General features: G+C 43.4%; 1 protein-coding gene across 12 annotated transcripts in view; it reads left to right on the forward strand.

Annotated features, from left to right (window-relative positions):
- Positions 1-24143, forward strand: part of Shab (Shaker cognate b) — a 432817-nt gene that overhangs the window by 363564 nt on the left and 45110 nt on the right. For 10 of the 12 annotated variants that reach the window (XM_071665900.1, XM_071665902.1, XM_071665899.1 and 7 more), the window contains 3 exons: positions 4457-5285; positions 13214-13452; positions 22933-23013. In XM_071665900.1, coding sequence (XP_071522001.1) covers positions 4457-5285; positions 13214-13452; positions 22933-23013 — 1149 coding nt within the window. The remainder of the gene's footprint in view (positions 1-4456; positions 5286-13213; positions 13453-22932; positions 23014-24143) is intronic. The other 2 variants (XM_071665908.1, XM_071665910.1) reach the window with 1 other exon arrangement.

The raw sequence follows: 24143 nt of genomic DNA on the forward strand, positions 1-24143 counted from the left end.
GGCCCACGCCTCGCCCCGCCACGCCCGACACAGTGGGCGTGGTGTGGTGAGGTAGTAGGCATGGTGGCCGTGCGCCGTGTAGGTGTAGCACCGCTTATGTGTGGTGGGTACGTGCCCTCAGGGGGCGACCTGGCCCGCCATCATTACCATACCCATGCGAGACGCACGCCACGCCCGCAACCCCCCGTTTCCCACAACCTATTGTCATGCGGGCGTCGCGTGGCCAGCCCGGGGCCCCCAGCCACCTCCCTGACCCCGGGTGGGCCGGCCGGCAGGAAGGTGGTCGCCAGAGGCCCTCGGGTGGCTCGCGGGTGGCCCGCCAGGCCGCCCTCCCTCGGGCTGGGTCAGGGAAGGTACAGCGCAATGACCGCAAGGTTCACAGTGCCGCATGAGATCTGCACGCTCAAGGCATTCACAGCATCGCCTTGTGACGCTACAAAATGTGAGAGCGAGACGTGTCTTTCATCTATTATTTTTCCCCCCCGCCTCAAGTCTTCCGCGATTGGGCAATCCTTTCTCCGCGTCACCTCGCTCTCTCCCTTACTTATCTGTGGCAGGTGTCGCTTCCATCTTTGCTTGTGTCTGTAATATCTATTTTTTTTTATATATATATATATATTTTTCCTCCGGCGGCCCCCAACTGGTCGCGCGGGCGCGCCCTCTCTCTCTCTCTCTCTTTCCGATCCCTCACACTCTCACCGAGACCCGCGGCTTCAAACCAGTCAATGAAAGAAAGGCTTAGATGCAGAGGTAACACGGCCCTCCCTCCCGTTTGGGGTTTGCACTGACGTAGAGAAATGCATCAGCGCCCCAGTGACCTAGTGGAGTCGGGTCATGAGGATTTGCTGATGTGATCTTTTATGTCCAGCTGTCTCTTATGGTCGTCTCTGAAACATCCTCCATCGAAGGTGGGGAAGAAGACCTCACACCTCCTCCCTCCCTTCTCAGGAGGGACGAAGACCTCACACCTCCTCCCTCCCTTCTTAAGAGGGACGAAGACCTCACACCTCCTCCCTCTCTTCTCAGGAGGGACGAAGACCTCACACCTCCTCCCTCCCTTCTCAGGAGGGACGAAGACCTCACACCTCCTCCCTCCCTTCTCAGGAGGGACGAAGACCTCACACCTCCTTCCTCCCTTCTCAGGAGGACGAAGACCTCACACCTCCTCCCTCCCTTCTTAAGAGGGACGAAGACCTCACACCTCCTCCCTCCCTTCTTAAGAGGGACGAAGACCTCACACCTCCTCCCTCCCTTCTTAGGAGGGACGAAGACCTCACACCTCCTCCCTCCCTTCTTAAGAGGGACGAAGACCTCACACCTCCTCCCTCCCTTCTTAGGAGGGACGAAGACCTAAAACCTCCTCCCTCCCTTCTCAGGAGGGACGAAGACCTCACACCTCCTCCCTCCCTTCTCAGGAGGGACGAAGACCTCACACCTCCTCCCTCCCTTCTCAGGAGGGACGAAGACCTCACACCTCCTCCCTCCCTTCTCAGGAGGGACGAAGACCTCACACCTCCTCCCTCCCTTCTCAGGAGGACGAAGACCTCACACCTCCTCCCTCCCTTCTTAAGAGGGACGAAGACCTCACACCTCCTCCCTCCCTTCTTAGGAGGGACGAAGACCTCACACCTCCTCCCTCCCTTCTTAGGAGGGACGAAGACCTCACACCTCCTCCCTCCCTTCTTAAGAGGGACGAAGACCTCACACCTCCTCCCTCCCTTCTTAAGAGGGACGAAGACCTCACACCTCCTCCCTCCCTTCTTAAGAGGGACGAAGACCTCACACCTCCTCCCTCCCTTCTCAGGAGGACGAAGACCTCACACCTCCTCCCTCCCTTCTCAGGAGGACGAAGACCTCACACCTCCTCCCTCCCTTCTCAGGAGGACGAAGACCTCACACCTCCTCCCTCCCTTCTTAGGAGGGACGAAGACCTCACACCTCCTCCCTCCCTTCTTAGGAGGGACGAAGACCTCACACCTCCTCCCTCCCTTCTCAGGAGGACGAAGACCTCACACCTCCTCCCTCCCTTCTCAGGAGGACGAAGACCTCACACCTCCTCCCTCCCTTCTTAAGAGGGACGAAGACCTCACACCTCCTCCCTCCCTTCTCAGGAGGGACGAAGACCTCACACCTCCTCCCTCCCTTCTCAGGAGGACGAAGACCTCACACCTCCTCCCTCCCTTCTCAGGAGGACGAAGACCTCACACCTCCTCCCTCCCTTCTCAGGAGGACGAAGACCTCACACCTCCTCCCTCCCTTCTTAAGAGGGACGAAGACCTCACACCTCCTCCCTCCCTTCTTAGGAGGGACGAAGACCTCACACCTCCTCCCTCCCTTCTTAAGAGGGACGAAGACCTCACACCTCCTCCCTCCCTTCTTAGGAGGGACGAAGACCTCACACCTCCTCCCTCCCTTCTTAAGAGGGACGAAGACCTCACACCTCCTCCCTCCCTTCTCAGGAGGACGAAGACCTCACACCTCCTCCCTCCCTTCTTAGGAGGGACGAAGACCTCACACCTCCTCCCTCCCTTCTTAGGAGGGACGAAGACCTCACACCTCCTCCCTCCCTTCTCAGGAGGACGAAGACCTCACACCTCCTCCCTCCCTTCTTAAGAGGGACGAAGACCTCACACCTCCTCCCTCCCTTCTCAGGAGGACGAAGACCTCACACCTCCTCCCTCCCTTCTCAGGAGGACGAAGACCTCACACCTCCTCCCTCCCTTCTCAGGAGGACGAAGACCTCACACCTCCTCCCTCCCTTCTTAAGAGGGACGAAGACCTCACACCTCCTCCCTCCCTTCTTAAGAGGGACGAAGACCTCACACCTCCTCCCTCCCTTCTCAGGAGGACGAAGACCTCACACCTCCTCCCTCCCTTCTTAAGAGGGACGAAGACCTCACACCTCCTCCCTCCCTTCTCAGGAGGACGAAGACCTCACACCTCCTCCCTCCCTTCTCAGGAGGACGAAGACCTCACACCTCCTCCCTCCCTTCTCAGGAGGGACGAAGACCTCACACCTCCTCCCTCCCTTCTTAGGAGGGACGAAGACCTCACACCTCCTCCCTCCCTTCTCAGGAGGGACGAAGACCTCACACCTCCTCCCTCCCTTCTTAGGAGGGACGAAGACCTCACACCTCCTCCCTCCCTTCTCAGGAGGGACGAAGACCTCACACCTCCTCCCTCCCTTCTTAGGAGGGACGAAGACCTCACACCTCCTCCCTCCCTTCTCAGGAGGGACGAAGACCTCACACCTCCTCCCTCCCTTCTCAGGGAGGACGAAGACCTCACACCTCCTTCCCTCCCTGACACTGTTGCCAGCACGGTATGTCCACGCCTGTTTTGATGATGTTCTCATTGGTGTTTGAAGATGTCATGTGGTTTCTCGAAGGCTAATTGACGACTTGGTGATCCAAGTGGGTAAAGAGATATTTATAACTACAACTCTATCATTGAAATGATGATAATGGAATTCAATGATGTTATTAGTGATAATAGTAACAGTAATGATAATGATAATAATGATGATAATAGTAATGATAATAATAATGATAATAATAATAATAATAATAATAATAATAATGATAATAATAATAATAATAATGATAATAATAATAATAATAATAATAATAATAATAATAATAATAATAAAGATAATAATAATATCAATAATAATGACAGTAATGATAATGATAATAATTCCATTATTGGCAGGATTACTTTGATAACTACTTATTTATAACATCAGTAGCGACTGATGATAAGGGAAAGCATTTCACATCAGAGGAGTGTTATCTACTGAGATGAGGCATTATATTTATAGAGTATTTAATCATTTACATCTGCGGCCAGATGGCTGAATAGAAAAGATAAAGAAACGCTTACTAAAGTGATATATGGGGAAACTGTATTGCGGTTACAGCTTGAAATGGAAGTAACAGAGCAAGAGATGTGGGAGGATATAGGGGTGGATGTAGAATTTCAAAAAGAAACCGCATCACTATTGTAGTTTCAGTGTGGGAATAATGGTGTGAATGATCACATCTACACTGAAGGTAAATGATAAGGGACGTCAAAGAGGAAATGTCAAACAGTCGTCCCTAACGCCACCCGAAGTTGTGTGTGTGTGTGCCGCAAGAAGGCGTCGTAGGTCCATCTCAGTGTCCAGTGGACTCACACCGTCTGGCATTGCTGTCCGTCTCCGCTGCCACATTTTACCTGTCGTGGCCTGGTCGTGGTGGTGGCGAGTGAGTGACTTCTACTGCACTCTGCCTAGCTCCTGTTGGCTTAAACAGACTTGCACCAGGGACGTGGCAGTAGCAGAAATAGACACAGGATATACATCTCTATCCTCCACCTCTCCCAGACCCTACCGGAGGGAGAGGAGGTCACACACACACACTCTAGCCCCAGACCAGGGAGCACTAGGGGTGACGGTCCGGGTTCTTGGTTTCCGCAGGTGCTGGCTGTGATCTCCGTGGTCTTCATCGTCATGTCCACGCTGGCTCTCGTGCTCAACACAGTGCCGAGCTTTCAGGGTGCGGATCAAGGAGACAATGAGAAACTGGCCATGGTGGAGGCGGTGTGCATCACTTGGTTCACGCTCGAGTACGTCCTGCGGTTTGCCGCAAGCCCCAACAAGTGGAAATTCTTTAAAGGCGCAATGAATGTTATTGACTTACTCGCCATTCTGCCCTATTTTGTTTCCTTGTTCCTCATAGAGTCAAATAAACACACAGACCAGTTTCAGGACGTGAGAAGAATCGTTCAGATCTTCAGAATCATGAGAATTCTTAGAATCCTAAAGTTGGCTCGACACTCAACGGGCCTCCAGAGTTTGGGCTTCACTCTGAAAAATTCATATAAAGAGTTAGGTTTGTTGATGTTGTTTTTAGCCATGGGCGTGTTAATCTTTTCGAGTCTCTGCTATTTTGCGGAAAAGGACGAAAATCCTGTGTACAAAAGTATCCCCGAGACATTCTGGTGGGCGGGTATCACCATGACGACTGTGGGATACGGAGATATGTATCCCATCACTCCCCTGGGTAAAGTGATTGGATCTGTGTGTTGTATCTGTGGTGTGTTGGTCATTGCGCTGCCCATTCCCATCATCGTCAACAACTTCGCCGAGTTCTACAAGAACCAGATGCGACGCGAGAAGGCCCTCAAGCGCCGCGAGGCCCTAGAGAGAGCTAAGAGAGAAGGCTCCATAGTGTCCTTTCACCACGTCAACCTCCGCGACGCCTTCGCCAAGTCCATGGACCTGATAGACGTCATCGTGGACACAGGTAGCGTTGCCCGCTCGATGCTGGGGTCGCGGGGCGGGGGCTCCCTTCGTGGGCCCTCCCTGGGGCGTTCCCAGTCCCCCACGGGGGGCTCACACCGCTACTCCAAAGTGGCGCAGGTGGTCCCCGCTGACGTGGCGTCGCTGCCCTCTCACGACGCCTCCCCACATCACTCCCCGTGATCACTCCTCCCCACCCAGACCCAACTCACTCCATATAACTCACTCGTACTCACCACCTCTGCCATCCAGCTGTTCTCCAGCATGTGTTTTTTTTTTTACTCATCTCTAACACTTATAGAAACGACCACACCCAACACGCGTCCTGCTGTAGTGTGTTGTCATTCACTTGGTGATCTTTCATTTCCAGTCCATGAATAAGTGTCCCTCTATACATATCTTTCATGAACGCGTGTCGTGTTGACGCGCTCACAGCTGCCTCACTGTCACATCCACTCCCTTCGTCACTCTCACTTTCCCCGCTGGGTTCTGTGAAGACCACAGGGGTATAGACCTTCGACGCTGGAGAGATAGATGAAGGTCTTTCGAGTCCTGAACATTTCGTAGTCCTCATTCGCACTCATTTAGTAGTCAGATTGTCTCCTTCCATTTTCTCAGGGTCTGACGGCGACACATTTCTCTCTTCCCTCCCACACTCTTGATTTCATTTGTCACACGTTCGTTGTCGCATGCCACGTATCTCTTGATGTCTGTCTACCTATCGTTGATTCTCTCGCTTATTTCGCCTTCCTCAATCCTTATATCCTTTTCCTCTTGCGCCAACAGGTTTCTCATGCATTCTTATATTTCCTCGTCCTCCAAGAATATAGTTTCCTCACGTTTCATGGCTCCTCTCGTGTGTTTTTATCGCTCACTTCCTCCCTCTAGTCTCTGTTCTTCTCTGAGAATCTCCTCTACTCCCACTTTCTCGCCTCTCTCCCCACACTTGGCCAGCAGCAGATAGATCCGTCAATCTGTTTGTTCTAGCACTTCATACCCAATTTACCCGTCGAGGGGGAAAAAAAAGGAAAACACCTAATTGTATCCCTTCTCCTTTCTCTATCTCTACCTCACACCTCTCTTTCTCTTTACTCTTGTCCCTCTGGTCTTTCCCATCATCATCCCCTTCCCCTCCTCACCCTTCGCCTTTTGTCGTCTTATCTGCCTCCTCAACTCGTGCCCTTACTGTTAAGCACAACCCTGGGGTCATCGTCTATAGGACCCCCATTGCCTTGATATAGCCTACATATTATAGATTCCCAGGACAAATTTCTCGTATAGTAATGCAGAACGCCATTTATATATATATATACATATTGGAAAGGATCACAATTTTGCGCGTGATCAAGATATTCCTATGAGTCCACGGGGAAAATGAAACACGAAAAGTTCCCAAGTGCACTTTGGTGTGATAATCACATCATCAGGGGGGACACAAGAGAGAAATATAACAGTCAGTTGATATACATCGAAGAGACAATGTTTACCAAACGGCGCGTCCTAGCTTTGTCTCTTCGATGTATATCAACTGACTGTTATATTCCTCTCTTGTGTCTCCCCCCTGATGATGTGATTATTACACGAAAGTGCACTTGGGGACTTTTCGTGTTTCACTTTCCCCGTGGACTCATAGGAATGTATATACATATATATATTAGTGCGTAACATATCCTATTTAGAGTTCACTTTTCTAATGCCAAACTTTATATCCAGTTTTTTCCATACTGCTCAGCATAAAACGTTTTTCATAAAGCTTGTGAAGCAAAACATTTCTCAAAACAGTATAGTCTTTCTCTATTAGACTCGACCGTTCAATGGCTCTTGCAAAGTACACATGGTCAATAAGACTTCTCACAATGGATTTCAGTTTTCCAACAGTGTTCAAATATTTAGAAAAACTAAAAAAAAAAAAAAAAGACGAATACATTTTTTTTTTGTTCTTTTTCATCTAACTCCTTTGAGCAAGACGGTACGATCCCTTTAAGTCGTGCCTTGGTGGGAGGCCTTTGACCTTAGCCTTAAGGTCATAGACCTAGCCATCATCATTGCTCAAGGGGTCATATCACTGTCTTGCATAAGGCGTCGTCGGCATAATCCACATGTAATTTACGATTTTGTTTACAAAGACGCAGCGTTCAATACCTTAGTAATGGATTAAAGACTTGTCATTTACACCACACATTTGTTATCATCTCCATTGTCTATCGTGTATCATGATCTTACCAGACTATAGTGGTAATGTAATATATATATATATATATATATATATATATATATATATATATATATATATATATATATATATATATATATATATATATATATATATATATATATATATATATATATACATATATATATATATATATATATATATATATATATATATATATATATATATATATATATATATATATATATATGTATATATATATATATATATATATATATATATATATATATATATATATATATATATATATATATATACACTCAACCTTGTGTATAATTAAGCTACGGTACATATACTTTCTTGAATAACATGTAGTATACAAATCATGGATTTTACGAGTTCATTGCATATCATGTATGGTCAGTGTTTTCCAAGTCTGTGGTTGATAATGTTCATTGCGTAAGTGCAGATGAATAACGTCATATCTCAATTACATTTCAGTAGGTTGTAAGTATCACACACGTACAAGATAGGAAGTTAACATCCACTGACGCACACACACACTCACACTTGGACGCCCAGAGCGTCCTAGTGTTATGGATCGTAAAGGGAAAATGTTATCTGGCTCGCTCTTTCCTTGTATTCCTTCTGTTGATGTTTCCCCATTCACCCTTGAAGTCCACTGAGATCAAGGCTCGTTGCTATGTTTTCCCGTCTCCTTGGATTCCTCATTCGCTGTGAATAGAAATGTGTGTATGTGTGTGGTGTGTGTGTGTGTGTGTGTGTGTGTGTCCAGGCATCCGCAGGAAGCTAGGCTGCACACACCCATGAAATGCATACACACCACACAGTTTGGTGATTTTGCACTCCGCGCATAAGCACACACACACACACACACACACACACACACACACCACACACACACACATACATACACAACACATACACACATATACATACATGGCCTTCATTCATATTCATCTCAATATAAAAAAAAATTCAGTTTACCTGTAGACATGATACATATCCGTGTGTATATTTAAAAGAATAAATTGTCCCAGTGGATAAGGACATCCATCCTTCCAGTCAGCTGAGTCTATATATATATAATTGGTTCCCCATCTGTTATATACCAAGCAAAGCGTCTTGAGAGGGCAAATGTAGACAGTATGAATCTCTGGAGACAAGTTACACATAACGTACCTGCATTGTACGTAACTTGCCTCCAAGCAGACTAAGGCATGTGTCTCACTCATTATCTTATTGATCTTTTTGTTCACATGTTTTGTTTTTTACTCAATCCACACCAATATTTGATAAACCAAAAAAAAAAAAAAAAGAAAGATTATATAGAGAGCACTGATATATTTACTTTTTGATTTCATAGGCTTTGTTTTGTTACTTGTTGAGTTTATGCATCACTTGTTTGTCTACCTAACTAATGTCGGCTGAAGGGTTACAACTCTTATTCATTTGCATTGTACTTATACTAATTGAATAAGGGCTCCCTGATGTTTACCTCACTTAATAATGAACATTGTGTATATATAAATATATGTATATATAAATATCTATATATATATATGTATATATATAGTATATATATATATATATATATATATATATATATATATATATATATATATATATATATATATATATATATATATATATATATATAACACGTACATTCCTCGTGCGATGTGTTTTTGATGTGCTGGTTCCCTGTCATAAACACACACACACACATACACACACTAGGCCAATGCACCCTCTTTTTAAACCCACCAGAATCTACATCATCATTTTTTTTTTATATATATATTTAACACAAGGGGAACAATAGAAAGAAATCTAATGCCGACTTTCTGTAAGAGCTTTTAATTGAAAGTGTTTAATGTGACACTAATTACTCAAAAAAAGTTTCCGCCCAGGTGGCGTGTTGCAATGAAAGAATTCACTTGGAGATCATCATATGTCATATTGACTGGTATGTTTAACTGTCTACAAACCCAACCCTCTGCACAGAGCATTGCTTGAGGAATGTGCATCAGGGTGCCCTTAAATGTGACTTTCTTAAGCCAGACCAATTCAGACAGCTCCTACAATGTTACATGGCTCATTAGGATAAGGAAATTTCAATTGAGATATGTATACATTTATTTTTCCATAGGCACGTATATCCCCTGGCTGTCGATATAGTGTTAACTCCTTTCAAGCCGCTTTTACTTTTAGGAGAGATAAGTTACTTTTTTTGTCTTATGTATAATGTTTCATAGACTTTATGATGACGATTTGACTTAATATTCAATAAGAATATGAGGAGGTCTCATTCAAGTCTCTCACTCATACGGTTGATATATTTTGCTTTTTCATATATATTTTTTTTTTTTTAACCTTTGTTCTCAGAATTTGGACAATTCGCTTCTCACATCTCATCAAGATCAGTATATTACTGTGTGCGGTATTACGTGTGGGAGGAGGACATATTATTTTTTTTATTGATGATGATGATGATGATAAAAAAAAAAGAGAATATATATAATCAATATTTTTTATTTATTTTTTTTTTTGGCCAAAGTTTTGATAATAGACCATTTGAGATACTCAGATTAAGAATAGTTTAACAGAGTAAGTTCAAAACACACCCAAAAAAAAAAAAAAAAAATTTCTTTTATAGAGTTTAAGATTTTTGCACTGTCACTTTGAATCCTTGTATACTTCTGATAACTACTTTGAAGCTTAAATAAAGTATGTCTTTTACATTTGACCCTCTCTCATTTTTCCATCTTAGACTCTGAATATGCACACAAATTCCAGACTTTTGTGTTGTGTGAATCATACGAGGAAAAAAAAGAATATATATATATATACAACACCAAGACAGCTTTAGCCCAGCAAGTGGAGGAGTATGAATAGGAGTTTTACATTTAAAAATAAAAGATAAAATCTAATAATACTAAAAAAAAAAAAATCAATGAAAAGACATGTCGAAACACTTCTTAAACACAATTTTTACTACATGTTATGTCTCTACAAGTCACACAAAAGTACCTGCTTGAGCAGTAGGTTACTAAAGTCCATGCATCTCAAAGAGAAATATTTCGATTTTCCAGAGTCGAGAGTAATGCAGACAAAAAGGATGAATAATTCTGTCACTTCCCTACTTGCCAGCTACCTTGCTCACTCGACTTGCTCTTGACGTCATCTCGAGCTCTGTGTGTGTGTATATATACGGTATTTGCCCCTCCGGAATGGACTCTCTTTTTTGAGGCAGTTTTAGCCTGTAATGATCTTCTAGAATGGTGCACCAACAGAACAGAGCTTGTCTTCAGCTTAGTCATTGGCTGGTGAATTTTGTGTGTGGATTTTAGATTTATTTGCATATTGCTGAAGTATTGTAAAAGTAATTTTTTGATGATCGATGGGAATGCAGTTGCAATATCTATATATATATATATACGTATTTTTTTTTTGGCGCATATATATCTCTCTATATATATACATTAAAGCAGTACGATTGTGATTCCCTAAAGAGAATTGTTTGATTGAAGACATGAAGTTAGTGGATCCATTAGCGCCATGTAGATAATGTATTTGTAACAGTATATTGGGCTAGATGAAAGTGACCACGGAAAGCAGATTTATATATATACATTATATATATATACTGGTCTAATGATTTTTTCTCATAGATGAATTAGTTGCTGATGATGTTACAATAGTTATTTTTTTTTTTTCTTTTGCATCCATCCGTCACGCCTTTACCCTATTTTATCGTTCGAACCTCAGATAAGAACTCCATGATACAGTGTTCCCTTTTTGTAGACTGTCAGTGAATCTGAATATTTTTTTCTATTTCTTTTTTTATATATATATTTACATATTTTCATTCTTCTTTTTATGTGAAACACTTTTGTGTTTGTGAAACCCTATATATGATATATATTTTTTTTTCCTTTTTTTTTTATTCATGTAGACAGTCTGTGTTCTCAGCACCATTTCCTTGTGTTGACAAACCTCTTTGCGCTTATTCTGAAAAAAATATATATAAAAATATAAAAGGAAAATGATAATAGAATTTAGCGTAATACATCTCTCAAAGAATTTCAGATTAGAAAAAAAAAAATTCAGATTTTCTGTAAATTTACGAGACTAAAGAAAATTTTTTTTTTCTTATATATTTTGAAGAATAAGTGCAAATGTCTTTGCAAGTTGCAAGGGCGTGGAGAACTACTACTACTACTACTACTACTACTACTACTACTACTACTACCAATGCATGCTTAGTTGATCCTTAGCCTTGCTCTTTCTCTGCTTCCTTGCAGAGGTAGGAACATTGTATTGTTGTGGAGTATGAATGTCATGTTGAGGCATTTTAAAATTATATATATAAATATATGTATGTACACTACTCTCATCACATTCATCTCCTTTCTCTATTGCAGGCTTAACACACATAGACACAATAACATATATGTATATATATATTCCTCGTATCCTGAAATATATATTTTTTTATTTTTCTTATGTGACTGAAGGACAAAAAAAATCCCTCAGAAAAAATTTTAATGTCACATCTCATATCTTTTTCTCCCTCGTGGCTTCAAGGCACCTCTGGATTGTACTACTTTGTAAACCCTCCATTGGCAAAAGTCTCATTGGTAACGAGGCACCTCGACTGTGTAATAATAGCCTTTACATAGAAAGGAAGGAAATGAATGGGAGGCATTTACCTAGCTGAACACCACACCTCAGCTCTTACTATGGTCTAAGCTTTTTCCTTTTTCTTTTTCTTTTTTTTTCTTAAACCATTTGTTGCCATTGAAGTTCTTAAGAGTATCGTGGCCTTACGCCTTTTTTAAAAAGTTTTCCATCAAGAGAGCAAACGTGTTGTGTGTTAACTGGGTATATGCCATGAGATGGGATCCATATGTTATGAGAATTTGCTTAGGTAGTTAAAGTCACAAGTATTTGATAATTTACCTTATACATTTTTAGCTTCTCGCCTTTAGATTTTTTTTTCATATATATATATTACAAGTAGAGTACTCATATGTATTTGATGAGAACTACTTCAGCAGTATTTTATGTTCATATTTCTGTGTAAATTTTCTTAGGTTATATATATGAATATATATATATATATATATATATATATATATATATATATATATATATATATATATATATATATATATATATATATATATATGATTTTTTAATGTGTTTCTATTAAAGTTTAGTTAATATTTATTTTCCTTTATTCTGTACCATTCTTGTAGTGAGAGTAGAGCGGGACGAAGGTCCGGGGATGGTAATTAAAAAGAATATATATATATATATATATATATATATATATATATATATATGTATATATATATATGTATATACATTTATATATATATATATATGTGCGGGAGGAACAAACACCCCTAGAAAGGCCGACCTGGTTTCTGTGTAACACTTGCATGCCGTACCACCTTCTTGGACCGTCCCTCAGTATGACCCACCCTTCTCCCTTGCTCAGAGATGAAGAGGCGCCTTTCTAGGGAGATTAGTAGACGATCATGCAGAGAGCAGAGTCTGTGTGTGTGTGTCTCTCTCTCTCTCTGGTGTTGGATATACCCACCCCGCTCCAGCAAAGCTCTTTTTTCTTTTCTTTTTTTTGAGTAAAAGCGACGCGAAGACGACATCCCCGTGGCCATGGACTGTTTGAGATGGTGATATGTGTCTGTTTTTATCTCTTGGGCGGGTAGGTCACAACATGTCCCAGGCAGATGCCAACTCGGTGGCTGGGGAGTCGATGCGAGCTGGCCAGACGGGCACGGGCTGCTACAAGAACCACGAGCACCACATGGGTCGCCTGCAGAAGGAGGCGCAGCAGGGGGCCGGCGGTGAAACAGGGGTGATCACCAGCGCTCCAGCCCCGAACATACTCGACCTCCCGGCCACCGAGGAACACCGCCCACCAGGCACACCTGACTACCAGACGCCGGTAAGTTCTTCCATCACCAACACCGCCACCGCCACCGCCACCCGACCCTTATCCTCACGTCCTCCGCCTCCTGCCACCCACACACACCCACCCACCAACCTCTCTCTCTCTCTCTTCTCTCTCTCTCTCTCTCTCTCTCTCTCTCTCTCTCTCTCTCTCTCTCTCTCTCTCTCTCTCTCTCTCTCTCTCTCTCTCTCTCTCCACCACTCATCCCGCCTTTTGTCTGTACAGATGAGGTCTGTAAGATACTGACGATTACTACTGCCTTCCAGCAGATGATGACCTCTTCGTAGAGAGAGAGGCCATCTGGTTCTCTCTCTCTCTCTCTCTCTCTCTCTCTCTCTCTCTCTCTCTCTCTCTCTCTCTCTCTCTCCCAACTTTGCTCCTGGTTCTTGCCTTTGTTCCTGGGAAACCTCCTGTAGATCTAAAGGCCCAGAGAACAATTTTTCCACGCCAGGTCTCAGTCCACAGCCAAAAAAGTTCATGACGGACTGGGTCGATTTTTTTTCTCTCTCTCTCTCTGTTTCTCTCTCACTTTCTCTCTCTCCCAATTTCCATTTTTTTTCCTTCTCTCACTTCCTCTCTCCCTTTCTTTGTTGTGCATGACTGAATGAATATTGACTGCATTACCATATCTATTTTTTTATATGATACCCTTCTTAGTCAGTGAGGCACAGTGGACGCGAGCAATGTGTGCCATTCCTCCATAATCATCCAAGAATGTCTTCCAAATTCTATCTTTTTTTTCCCCCCCTTTTTTTTTTTACTATAGAAGGTTCCTGACATGAGAAGGATCTTGCTGCCCATGTGAATGAACTCTTTTATCTTTTATATTATATTGATGCCTGTGGACAGAGTCTGTTTTCCCTCAACTCTTTTTTTCGTCATATATATATATATATATATATATATATATATATATATATATATATATATATATATTTATATATATATATATATATATATATATATATATATATATATATATATATATATATATATATATAAAATCTTTTATGACAGCTATGCATCTTTTTTACCTGTTGCCTTTATATCCTCAGAAACTAAACATTCACAAAAAAAAAACTATGCAACTTAATAGACGTTGTCTCACCCCTACAGTGAATGACATAGCTCAAAGGTTTACCATTGTGGTTGAAAAGTACAGTAAATGATTACCCAGAAATCTAAAAATTCACAGCAAGAATAGAAATTCGTAAATGCCTACAAAATTCCTCTGCTAAAACCTCTTGGGCACAGACAGTGATTCACTGTAGACAACAGAGTATATGATTAATATTGCCACATGCGACTATCAACACCAAGGGGCACCTGTCCTTTTATATCTAGGTCATGTATCGATATAATACAGCTCATTGTGTCGGCATAATACAGCTAACTGTATCAAGATAATGCAGGTCATTGCATCAGTATGATTAAAGTCAATGATGTAGTCTGAACCCATTCGGTATATCCAATTTTGAGATGACATAGAGCAATACATAGTGCAAGATACTGAAAGTCTGTATTGATGCTACAACACATTGCTGTATTTTCGCTGCAACACTGCTGTGTTACGCTCCAACACACACTGCTGTGGTATGCTCCAACACACTGCTGTGGTATGCTCCAACACACTGTGCTGTAATACGCCCCAACACACCGCTACATTACGCTATTGTATCATGCTTCAACACACTACTGTATTACTGTATCATGCTACAATACACTGTTGTATTATACCCATGATGGTCCTTCAGTCACGCCACGAGGGCTAGACATATTGCCACTAAGGAAATTAGCCATACACCGCTTCCCTTATACCCAGGTATTGCTCCTTACTTCACGACCTTGACAGCAAGGTACTGCTCCTTATACTACTACCTGGACACCAAGGTATTGCTCCTTATACTACTACCTTGACACCAAGGTACGGCTCCTTCCCGTGTTACTTTGGCACCAAGGTACTGCTCCTTATACCACTACCTTGACAGCAAGTAGTGCTCCTTATACCACTACCTTGACAGCAAGTACTGCTCCTTATACCACTACCTTGACACTAAGCCCTACTCCTTATACCACTACCTTGACACTAAGCCCTACTCCTTATACCACTACCTTGACACTAAGCCCTACTCCTTATACCACTACCTTGACACCAAGCACTGCCTCTTATACCACTACCTTGACACTAAGCCCTACTCCTTATACCACTACCTTGACACCAAGCACTGCCTCTTATACCACTACCTTGACACTAAGCCCTACTCCTTATACCACTACCTTGACACTAAGCCCTACTCCTTATACCACTACCTTGACACTAAGCCCTACTCCTTATACCACTACCTTGACACTAAGCCCTACTCCTTATACCACTACCTTGACACCAAGCACTGCCTCTTATACCGCTACCTTGACACCATGTTACTGCTCCTTATACCGCTACCTTGACACTAAGTCTACTCCTTATACCACTACCTTGACACCATGTTACTGCTCCTTATACCGCTGCCTTGACACCATGTTACTGCTCCTTATACCGCTGCCTTGATATCAAGGTGCTGCTTTTTATACTGCTACCTTGACACTAAAGCACAGCTTCATATACTAAGATGACACCAAACAAAAACTATTTCCACTGCTTCCTTGACACTAAGATACTGCTCTCAATACTGCTCCCTTGACACTAAGATACTGCTCTCAATACTGCTCCCTTGACACTAAGATACTGCTCTCAATACTGCTCCCTTGACACTAAGATACTGCTCTCAGTACTGCTCCCTTGACACTAAGATACTGCTCTCAATACTGCTCCCTTGACACTAAGATACTGCTCTCAGTACTGCTCCCTTGACACCAAGATACTGCGCTCAGTACTGCTCCCTTGACACTAAGATACTGCTCTCAGTACTGCTCCCTTGACACTAAGATACTGCTCTCAATACTGCTCCCTTGACACTAAGATACTGCTCTCAGTACTGCTCCCTTGACACTAAGATACTGCTCTCAGTACTGCTCCCTTGACACTAAGATACTGCTCTCAATACTGCTCCCTTGACACTAAGATACTGCTCTCAGTACTGCTCCCTTGACACCAAGGTCTAGCCCTTAATACTGTCTCCCTTGACACCAAATTACTGCTCTCAATACTGCTCCCTTGACATCAAATTACTGCTCTCAATACTGCTCCTTTGACACCAAGGTATTGCCCACAATACTGTCTCCCTTGACATCAAGTTACTGCTCTCAATACTGCTCCCTTGACACCAAGGTATTGCCCACAATACTGTCTCCCTTGACATCAAGTTACTGCTCTCAATACTTCTCCCTTGACACCAAACGTTTTCTCCCTATGTAGGCGCCATGGACATCGAAATACTGCTCTCAGTACCGCTTCCTCTATCGTAAAGTATTGCTCAGTACCGCTTCCTCTATCGTAAAGTATTGCTCAGTACCGCTTCCTCTATCGTAAAGTATTGCTCAGTACCGCTTCCTCTATCGTAAAGTATTGCTCAGTACCGCTTCCTCTATCGTAAAGTATTGCTCAGTACCGCTTCCTCTATCGTAAAGTATTGCTCAGTACCGCTTCCTCTATCGTAAAGTATTGCTCAGTACCGCTTCCTCTATCGTAAAGTATTGCTCAGTACCGCTTCCTCTATCGTAAAGTACTGCTCCTGATCCCATTCTACCATGCTCACCTCCCGTCTTGATTGTGGGACAGGTCCTTTTCTTCTCTGACCGACCATCCTTGGGCACGTAGGTGTCCTGTTCCTTACACTCTCTCATGGACACTAATATGTTAACCATATAGGATATATCCTAGATCATCAGGATGCTGCTGCTGCTCATGACACAGGGCGTCCTTGAGACGATAATATTGTTCCTTCAACGCTTGATCTAGCGCCGTAGATGCTCCCTCTGTCCGCCGCCTCCAAGTGCCTCAGCCTGTCTTTTTCCTCCCCTCTCTCTCCCACTCTCTCTCTCTCTGACACTCCACATCCACGCGATTGCCCCCCTTACCTACCTCTACTTCCTGCCCAGAAACACGACGACCAAAATACGACTTCTTTTGCACTCGCTGGTACTCACTGCACCGACTTACCTATTATTACTACTACTACTACTACTACTACTACTACTACTACTACTACTACTACTACTACTACTACTACTGTTACTACTACTACTGCTGCTACTACTACTACTTCTGCTACTATTACTACTTCTACTACTATTACTACTTCTGCTACTACTACTACTTCTACTACTACTACTTCTACTACTACTACTGCTACTACTACTAATACTACTACTACTACTACTACTACTACTACTACTACTACTACTACTGCTGCTGCTGCTGCTGCTACTACTACTACTACTACTACTACTACTACTACTACTACTACTACTACTACTACTACTACTACTACTACTACTACTACTACTTCTGCTACTACTACTAATTCTACTACTTCTACTACTACTACTACTACTACTACTACTACTACTACTACTACTACTACTACTACTACTTCTGCTGCTACTACTACTACTGCTACTACTACTACTGCTACTTTGTACTGTCCCCAGGCTTTTTACCTTACATTGCTATCCTTATAGCAGAGTACAAACCCTTACAACTTGACTCCTTAGTAATGCCTCTTATTCTACCCTGATGTATGGTACTTTCTGCTTATACTTTTCTGACATCATATAGTGCTGTACTTTGCTCTGTCCTTCCATGGTATATCCCCTCATACAGCTTCTTACTCTACTGTCTTGAGACGGGGTTCACTGGTCTCCATGTCTCGAGACGGGGTTCACTGGTCTCCATGTCTCGAGACGGGGTTCACAGGTCACTGTGTCTTGAGACGGAGTTCACTGGTCTCCATGTCTTGAGACGGGGTTCACTGGTCTCCATGTCTCGAGACGGGGTTCACTGGTCTCTATGTCTTGAGACGGGGTTCACAGGTCACTGTGTCTTGAGACGGAGTTCACTGGTCTCCATGTCTTGAGACGGGGTTCACTGGTCTCCATGTCTCGAGACGGGGTTCACTGCTCTCCATGCCTTGAGACGGGGTTCACTGGTCTCCATGTCTTGAGACGGAGTTCACTGGTCTCCATGTCTTGATACGGACTCCACCGGTCTCCATGTCTCGAGACGAAGTCTACTGGTCTCCATGTCTTGAGACGGAGTTCACTGGTCTCCATGTCTTGAGACGGAGTCTACTGGTCTCCATGTCTTGAGACGGAGTTCACTGGTCTCCATGTCTTGAGACGGAGTCTACTGGTCTCCATGTCTTGAGACGGAGTTCACTGGTCTCCATGTCTTGAGACGGAGTCTACTGGTCTCCATGTCTTGAGACGGAGTTCACTGGTCTCCATGTCTTGAGACGGGGTTCACTGCTCTCTATGTCTTGAGACGGAGTCCTCATAATTCTGCCCCTTACTTTACCCAAATAACTTCTATACTGTTATAACGTCATAGCACTGCCCCTTATACTATCATAGGACATGGTACTGCCCCTTATACTATCATAGGACATGGCACTGCCCCTTATACCATCATAGGACATGGCACTGCCCCTTATACCATTCTAACATCAGTTCCTTATACTATTCTGACACTGAATCACTTCCCCTTACGTTAACCTAACACCATAGTCCTGTTCCTTATACAACGCTGACACTAAAGTACTGCCCCTTATACTATTCTGACACTAAAGTACTGCCCCTTATACTATTCTGACACTAAAGTACTGCCCCTTATACTATTCTGACACTAAAGTACTGCCCCTTATACTATTCTGACACTAAAGTACTGCCCCTTATACTATTCCGACACTAAAGTACTGCCCCTTATACTATTCCGACACTAAAGTACTGCCCCTTATACTATTCTGACACTAAAGTACTGCCCCTTATACTATTCTGACACTAAAGTACTGCCCCTTATACTATTCTGACACTAAAGTACTGCCCCTTATACTATTCTGACACTAAAGTACTGCCCCTTATCCTATTCTGACACTAAAGTACTGCCCCTTATACTATTCTGACACTAAAGTACTGCCCCTTATACTATTCTGACACTAAAGTACTGCCCCTTATACTATTCTGACACTAAAGTACTGCCCCTTATACTATTCTGACACTAAAGTACTGCCCCTTATACTATTCTGACACTAAAGTACTGCCCCTTATACTATTCTGACACTAAAGTACTGCCCCTTATACTATTCTGACACTAAAGTACTGCCCCTTATACTATTCTGACACTAAAGTACTGCCCCTTATCCTATTCTGACACTAAAGTACTGCCCCTTATCCTGTTTCAACAGCCCTTTAGTCATCGCCCTTCCCTGACCTCAGAGCACCATTCCCCATTCCATGGATCACTTCCATTTTACCCGCATGATTTCGTCCAGACATCATACCCATCTATCATACTTCATGCTTGGACAGTATGATACAGCTCTCCTGAAGCCATGGTACTTCGCTTCACACTGTTTCCCCTTGGCTCATCAATCATACTCTCCTAGCACCATACTTCTGTCCTCCCAATTTCCAAGTCTTTTAGACCTGAAGAGTGCTTGTGCTGCCCCTTATACTACGCTCTGAGATCATACTAACGCCCGTCCCCTCCTTATACTTTATATTGTACCTTATACTGCTAACCATGCTTCCATACCTGTGTGTTATCCTTATGTGCTGTTACCCTAAAGTATAAGGCTTTGCTCCTCCAACTATCCTCGTAGCCTTCTAGACTTCTTGACACCATAATACTATCCTTCCCTCATACTGTAACACTCTAGCTATCGTGACTTATCCCTTACACTGTACTGTTATCCTCCAACTATCCTAGCAGCATAGGACTATCCCTTTATACTGCCTTGATACTGTTATAATGTCCATACGAACTTTGTGTATTCACTAGCCCTATCCCTCTCTACAGCAGTAATTATCCTTATGGTACATAAAGCTTATCCTTAATAAGTATATTACTACTATCCTGACATTTCGTGACTATTCCTCTCAACAGTACTGATCCATTTGACTATTTGGTTCTTCTTCCCCTCGTACTATCATTCCGTTTTAGCTCTCTGCTCTCACACTGCCTCTTTTGGACGCCTGTGTAAACGCGAGAGTGGAGCACGACTCATCATCCCTTCACACTTACGGTGACGACCAACACTCCACTCTGATCTACTCACACTCTAACCCCTTTGTTCCACCCTTGCACTTTGCACCACCACCGTCCTCCCCACACACCCACACACCCACACACACACCCACACACACACCCACAAACCCACACACACACCCACACACACACACATACACACACACACACATCAATCTGACCCCATTCCCTTAACCTCCTCACCTTCCTTTGCACTGCATGGTTGTAACCTCCCTTCCTCCTCCTCCTCTTCCTCTTCCTCCTCCTCCTCCTCTTCCTCTACCTCCTCCTCCCCAGATAAAGAGCCTCTCCGAGTTAAACAGTGGTGCCATCGTAACAAGGAGAGCTCCTCCTGACAGGTCCTCTGCCTCTTGAACAGACATTCCCCCTTTACCAACCATACGTTGTGTGTAGTGAAGTAGTTGCGATTGTAGTCAGAGACACCAGTGTCTGTATAGAATGCTTGTGTTGGTCTCCCCCCCCCGTGCTGTTTGTTAGTGCCATTATAAACTTCTTAGTTGTTGTTTGTTGTTTGTTTGTTGTTGTTGTCATGTGTTTGTATATCCTTTTCTTCTTCTTCCCCCCCTTTTTTTTTTTTGTTAGTATCGTTGGCTTCGCGACGATTCTGTGGACGGGTCTGAGCCTTAGTTCAAACGTTATGCAGAGTAAGTTTAATGGCCCTGCCTACCTACCTAGCTACGTACAACCTCCCGTGTTCAAGGTGTTAACTCATCCCCCTCTCCCACCTTGTAGTGCCTGCTTACGTTGCTGTTGCTCTTGGAAGCAGAGAGTCTCTCTCTCCCTATCTCTCTCACCCACCCTCTCTCTCTCTTTTTCTCTCTCTCTTTCTTTTGAAATCCTCCCACTCCCCACCACCAAACGCTTCTCTCTCTTTTTCCCTCTTTCTCTTTCTCTCTTCTCTTCTCTTCTCTCTCCCCCTTCCCCCCAATCATCCTCCTTATCTTCAGCTGCACGATTAGATAAGAGACTTTTGAAGCGACGCTGTTCTGTGGAATAACCAAGTATGATTAACTAGTGGGTTTGATACTGAGTAAAGATAAGAGTTGTTGTATCATTTGTGCATTGATAAGAGGACCAATATATATATATATATATATATATATATATATATATATATATATATATATATATATATATATATATATATATATATATATATATATATATATCTTTTTTCTTGGGGAGGGGATACAGGGGCTAACCCAGTGTGTGTTTTGATTGTCATTCTAATATTAACTGACTGCATTATTTTATGAAGGGTTTTTAGATGTTGAATCTCACTTTGAATTAGTTACATACTTACTTCTTTTTTTTTCTTTTTTTTGCGTGTGTTATTCTAAGTGCATCCAGTTGCGTTCGAACTCATGCTTAATTGAGAGGTTAGGTTTTAGTCCTGGAGTGATGGCGTGGTCACTGATAGCTATTTAGATATAGTCTATCACTGCCACCCCCTCTCTCTCTCTCTCTCTCTCTCTCCACCTCGTTTATCACTGAGATTTAACAGCAATTATTATTCCCCTCTTACCCATCCGTTCTCCCATGACAGCAGTGCTTCATGACAACAACAAATGTCCAATTTTCAACTGATCCTTATAAGAGAAGCGAAGTATTTTTTTTTTTCTTCAAGTTTTGCATAGAGTCTTCCCTTAGCCACAAGTCTTCCTCCATTCTCCATCGTGTTAATCCCTTGTACTAGCACCACCTGTTCTTTTCTAGGTTGACCCTCCACCTAGCCCCATCTTAAAGCACTTTTTGATAATGTCATGCCCTATATTTTTTTCTCCCCCTAATCTCTTTTGCATCGACTATTATATCTATTAGATGTTGCAGAATCGACCCTCCTCCCTTTTTTTTGGACCCTCTTGTTACTCCCCCTTGACCATCTTCCTATTCCTTTTTTCTGAAAACAGCAGTGCGCCTGTGTTTATGATGTTGAATAACAAGAACACCCCCCCCCCTTTACAGAATTGCATCTCGTCCCTCTGTTCTCCTCTTTTTCTCTCCCCCATCGGCTACAACCCCACCACCACCACCTCAGACACCCCGCATTAAACTGGTTATGTCCCCATCTGATAATTCCCACAAGTGCACTGCCATACCCACCCACTGCCCACCACCTCGCCCTCTACCACCACACTGCCCCACTCTCCCTCGCTCCTGCCTCCCCCGTGGTCCAATCTTGCTTTCCCGAGTAATCTCACTTTCTCTTGTTCTTGTCTTTATAGCCACTAAAACAGCAACGTCTCCATTTTTTTCTCTACCTTTTCTAGGAATTGAAGAGAAAGGAACGCCAGCTTCTAGCGCTAGAAGACACAGTCAATGAACTTGATTGTTGCTTTTGCACCACTAAGGTACATATGCTGGGTCTCGTAAAGATTAGATCTAGATGTTATAGAAGAAACTTTCAAATTTCCATTTTCTTTAATTGTCATAATTCTCTTTCCCCCACTCTCTCTCTCTCAGCTTCGGGGTAACTCATCTGAGCACGGCGGTATGAACCCCCTCGGTGTACGACCTGGTGTGTTTATGACATTGGTACGGCTTTCAGGGGGATATGATGATTTGGATCTGAACTCGACCCGTTATGAAGGGGTTAGAGTCGTAGGCAAGGGTCGTGCCGCCGTTGTCGTCGTCGTCTTCAAGGGATGTACAGTCGTCGTCCCCAAAGGGCCCTACCGTTCGTGCTCGGGGGTGTGTCGTACCGCCGTGCTCAAAGGGTGAACCAAGCCATCTTCAACGTGCACGGAACATGGAGCAGACGAGGCAATAATGTTACCGAGATGAGCTTTGCAAGGACGCACTGTCATAAAATGGACGATACTTTTATCCTCAGGCACTCCACGAACACCTACCTCAGTCAAAAGTGTCTCTAAGAATACGGACGGACTTGTAAAGGCATTACGTCAGTCATGTTACAGTAACTTGTGTAGTGGAGATTTCCCCTCTTTCCCAAGGTGCTCATCATGATGAAAGTTGCTCCGATTGGTCAGTTCTTAAGCGGAAAGTATCGAAGGCTTCGCTCCGCAAGCGTTTAATTGTCCTGCTCTCCGTATATCAAGAGTAGGTAATACTTCTCTCTTTGCTCTGAGTTCCCAAGTGGACATCAGCCAGGATCGACCTTTCGACCCGTTCCGTTACACCTCCCACCACCACCTGTGTCTCACCAGTATATACAAGGACCCCCGAAGACTGTGGTGGGAGCTTCAGTTGAAGGTGAGGATGAACGCAGCATCCATGACTGATCACACTGACCGCAGGTGGACGAAGAATCCCTCATGTCGTTAGGTTATCTGAAGTCCTTAACTTAGTGCAGTACACATTACCTAAATGGGTCCATCTAAAGATTAGAAAATACGAATCGCACGGATTCATATCAAAATTTGTCCACAAGCATCGTTGAATACATATCTATACATACAGCTCGTCTTAAACCACGCTCCCCAGGAATGCACGAGTCATACTTTTCCGTTTATGCTCTGGG

Source organism: Panulirus ornatus, chromosome 10 (genome assembly GCF_036320965.1).
Source record: "Panulirus ornatus isolate Po-2019 chromosome 10, ASM3632096v1, whole genome shotgun sequence".
Classification (NCBI taxonomy): Eukaryota; Metazoa; Arthropoda; class Malacostraca; order Decapoda; family Palinuridae; genus Panulirus; species Panulirus ornatus.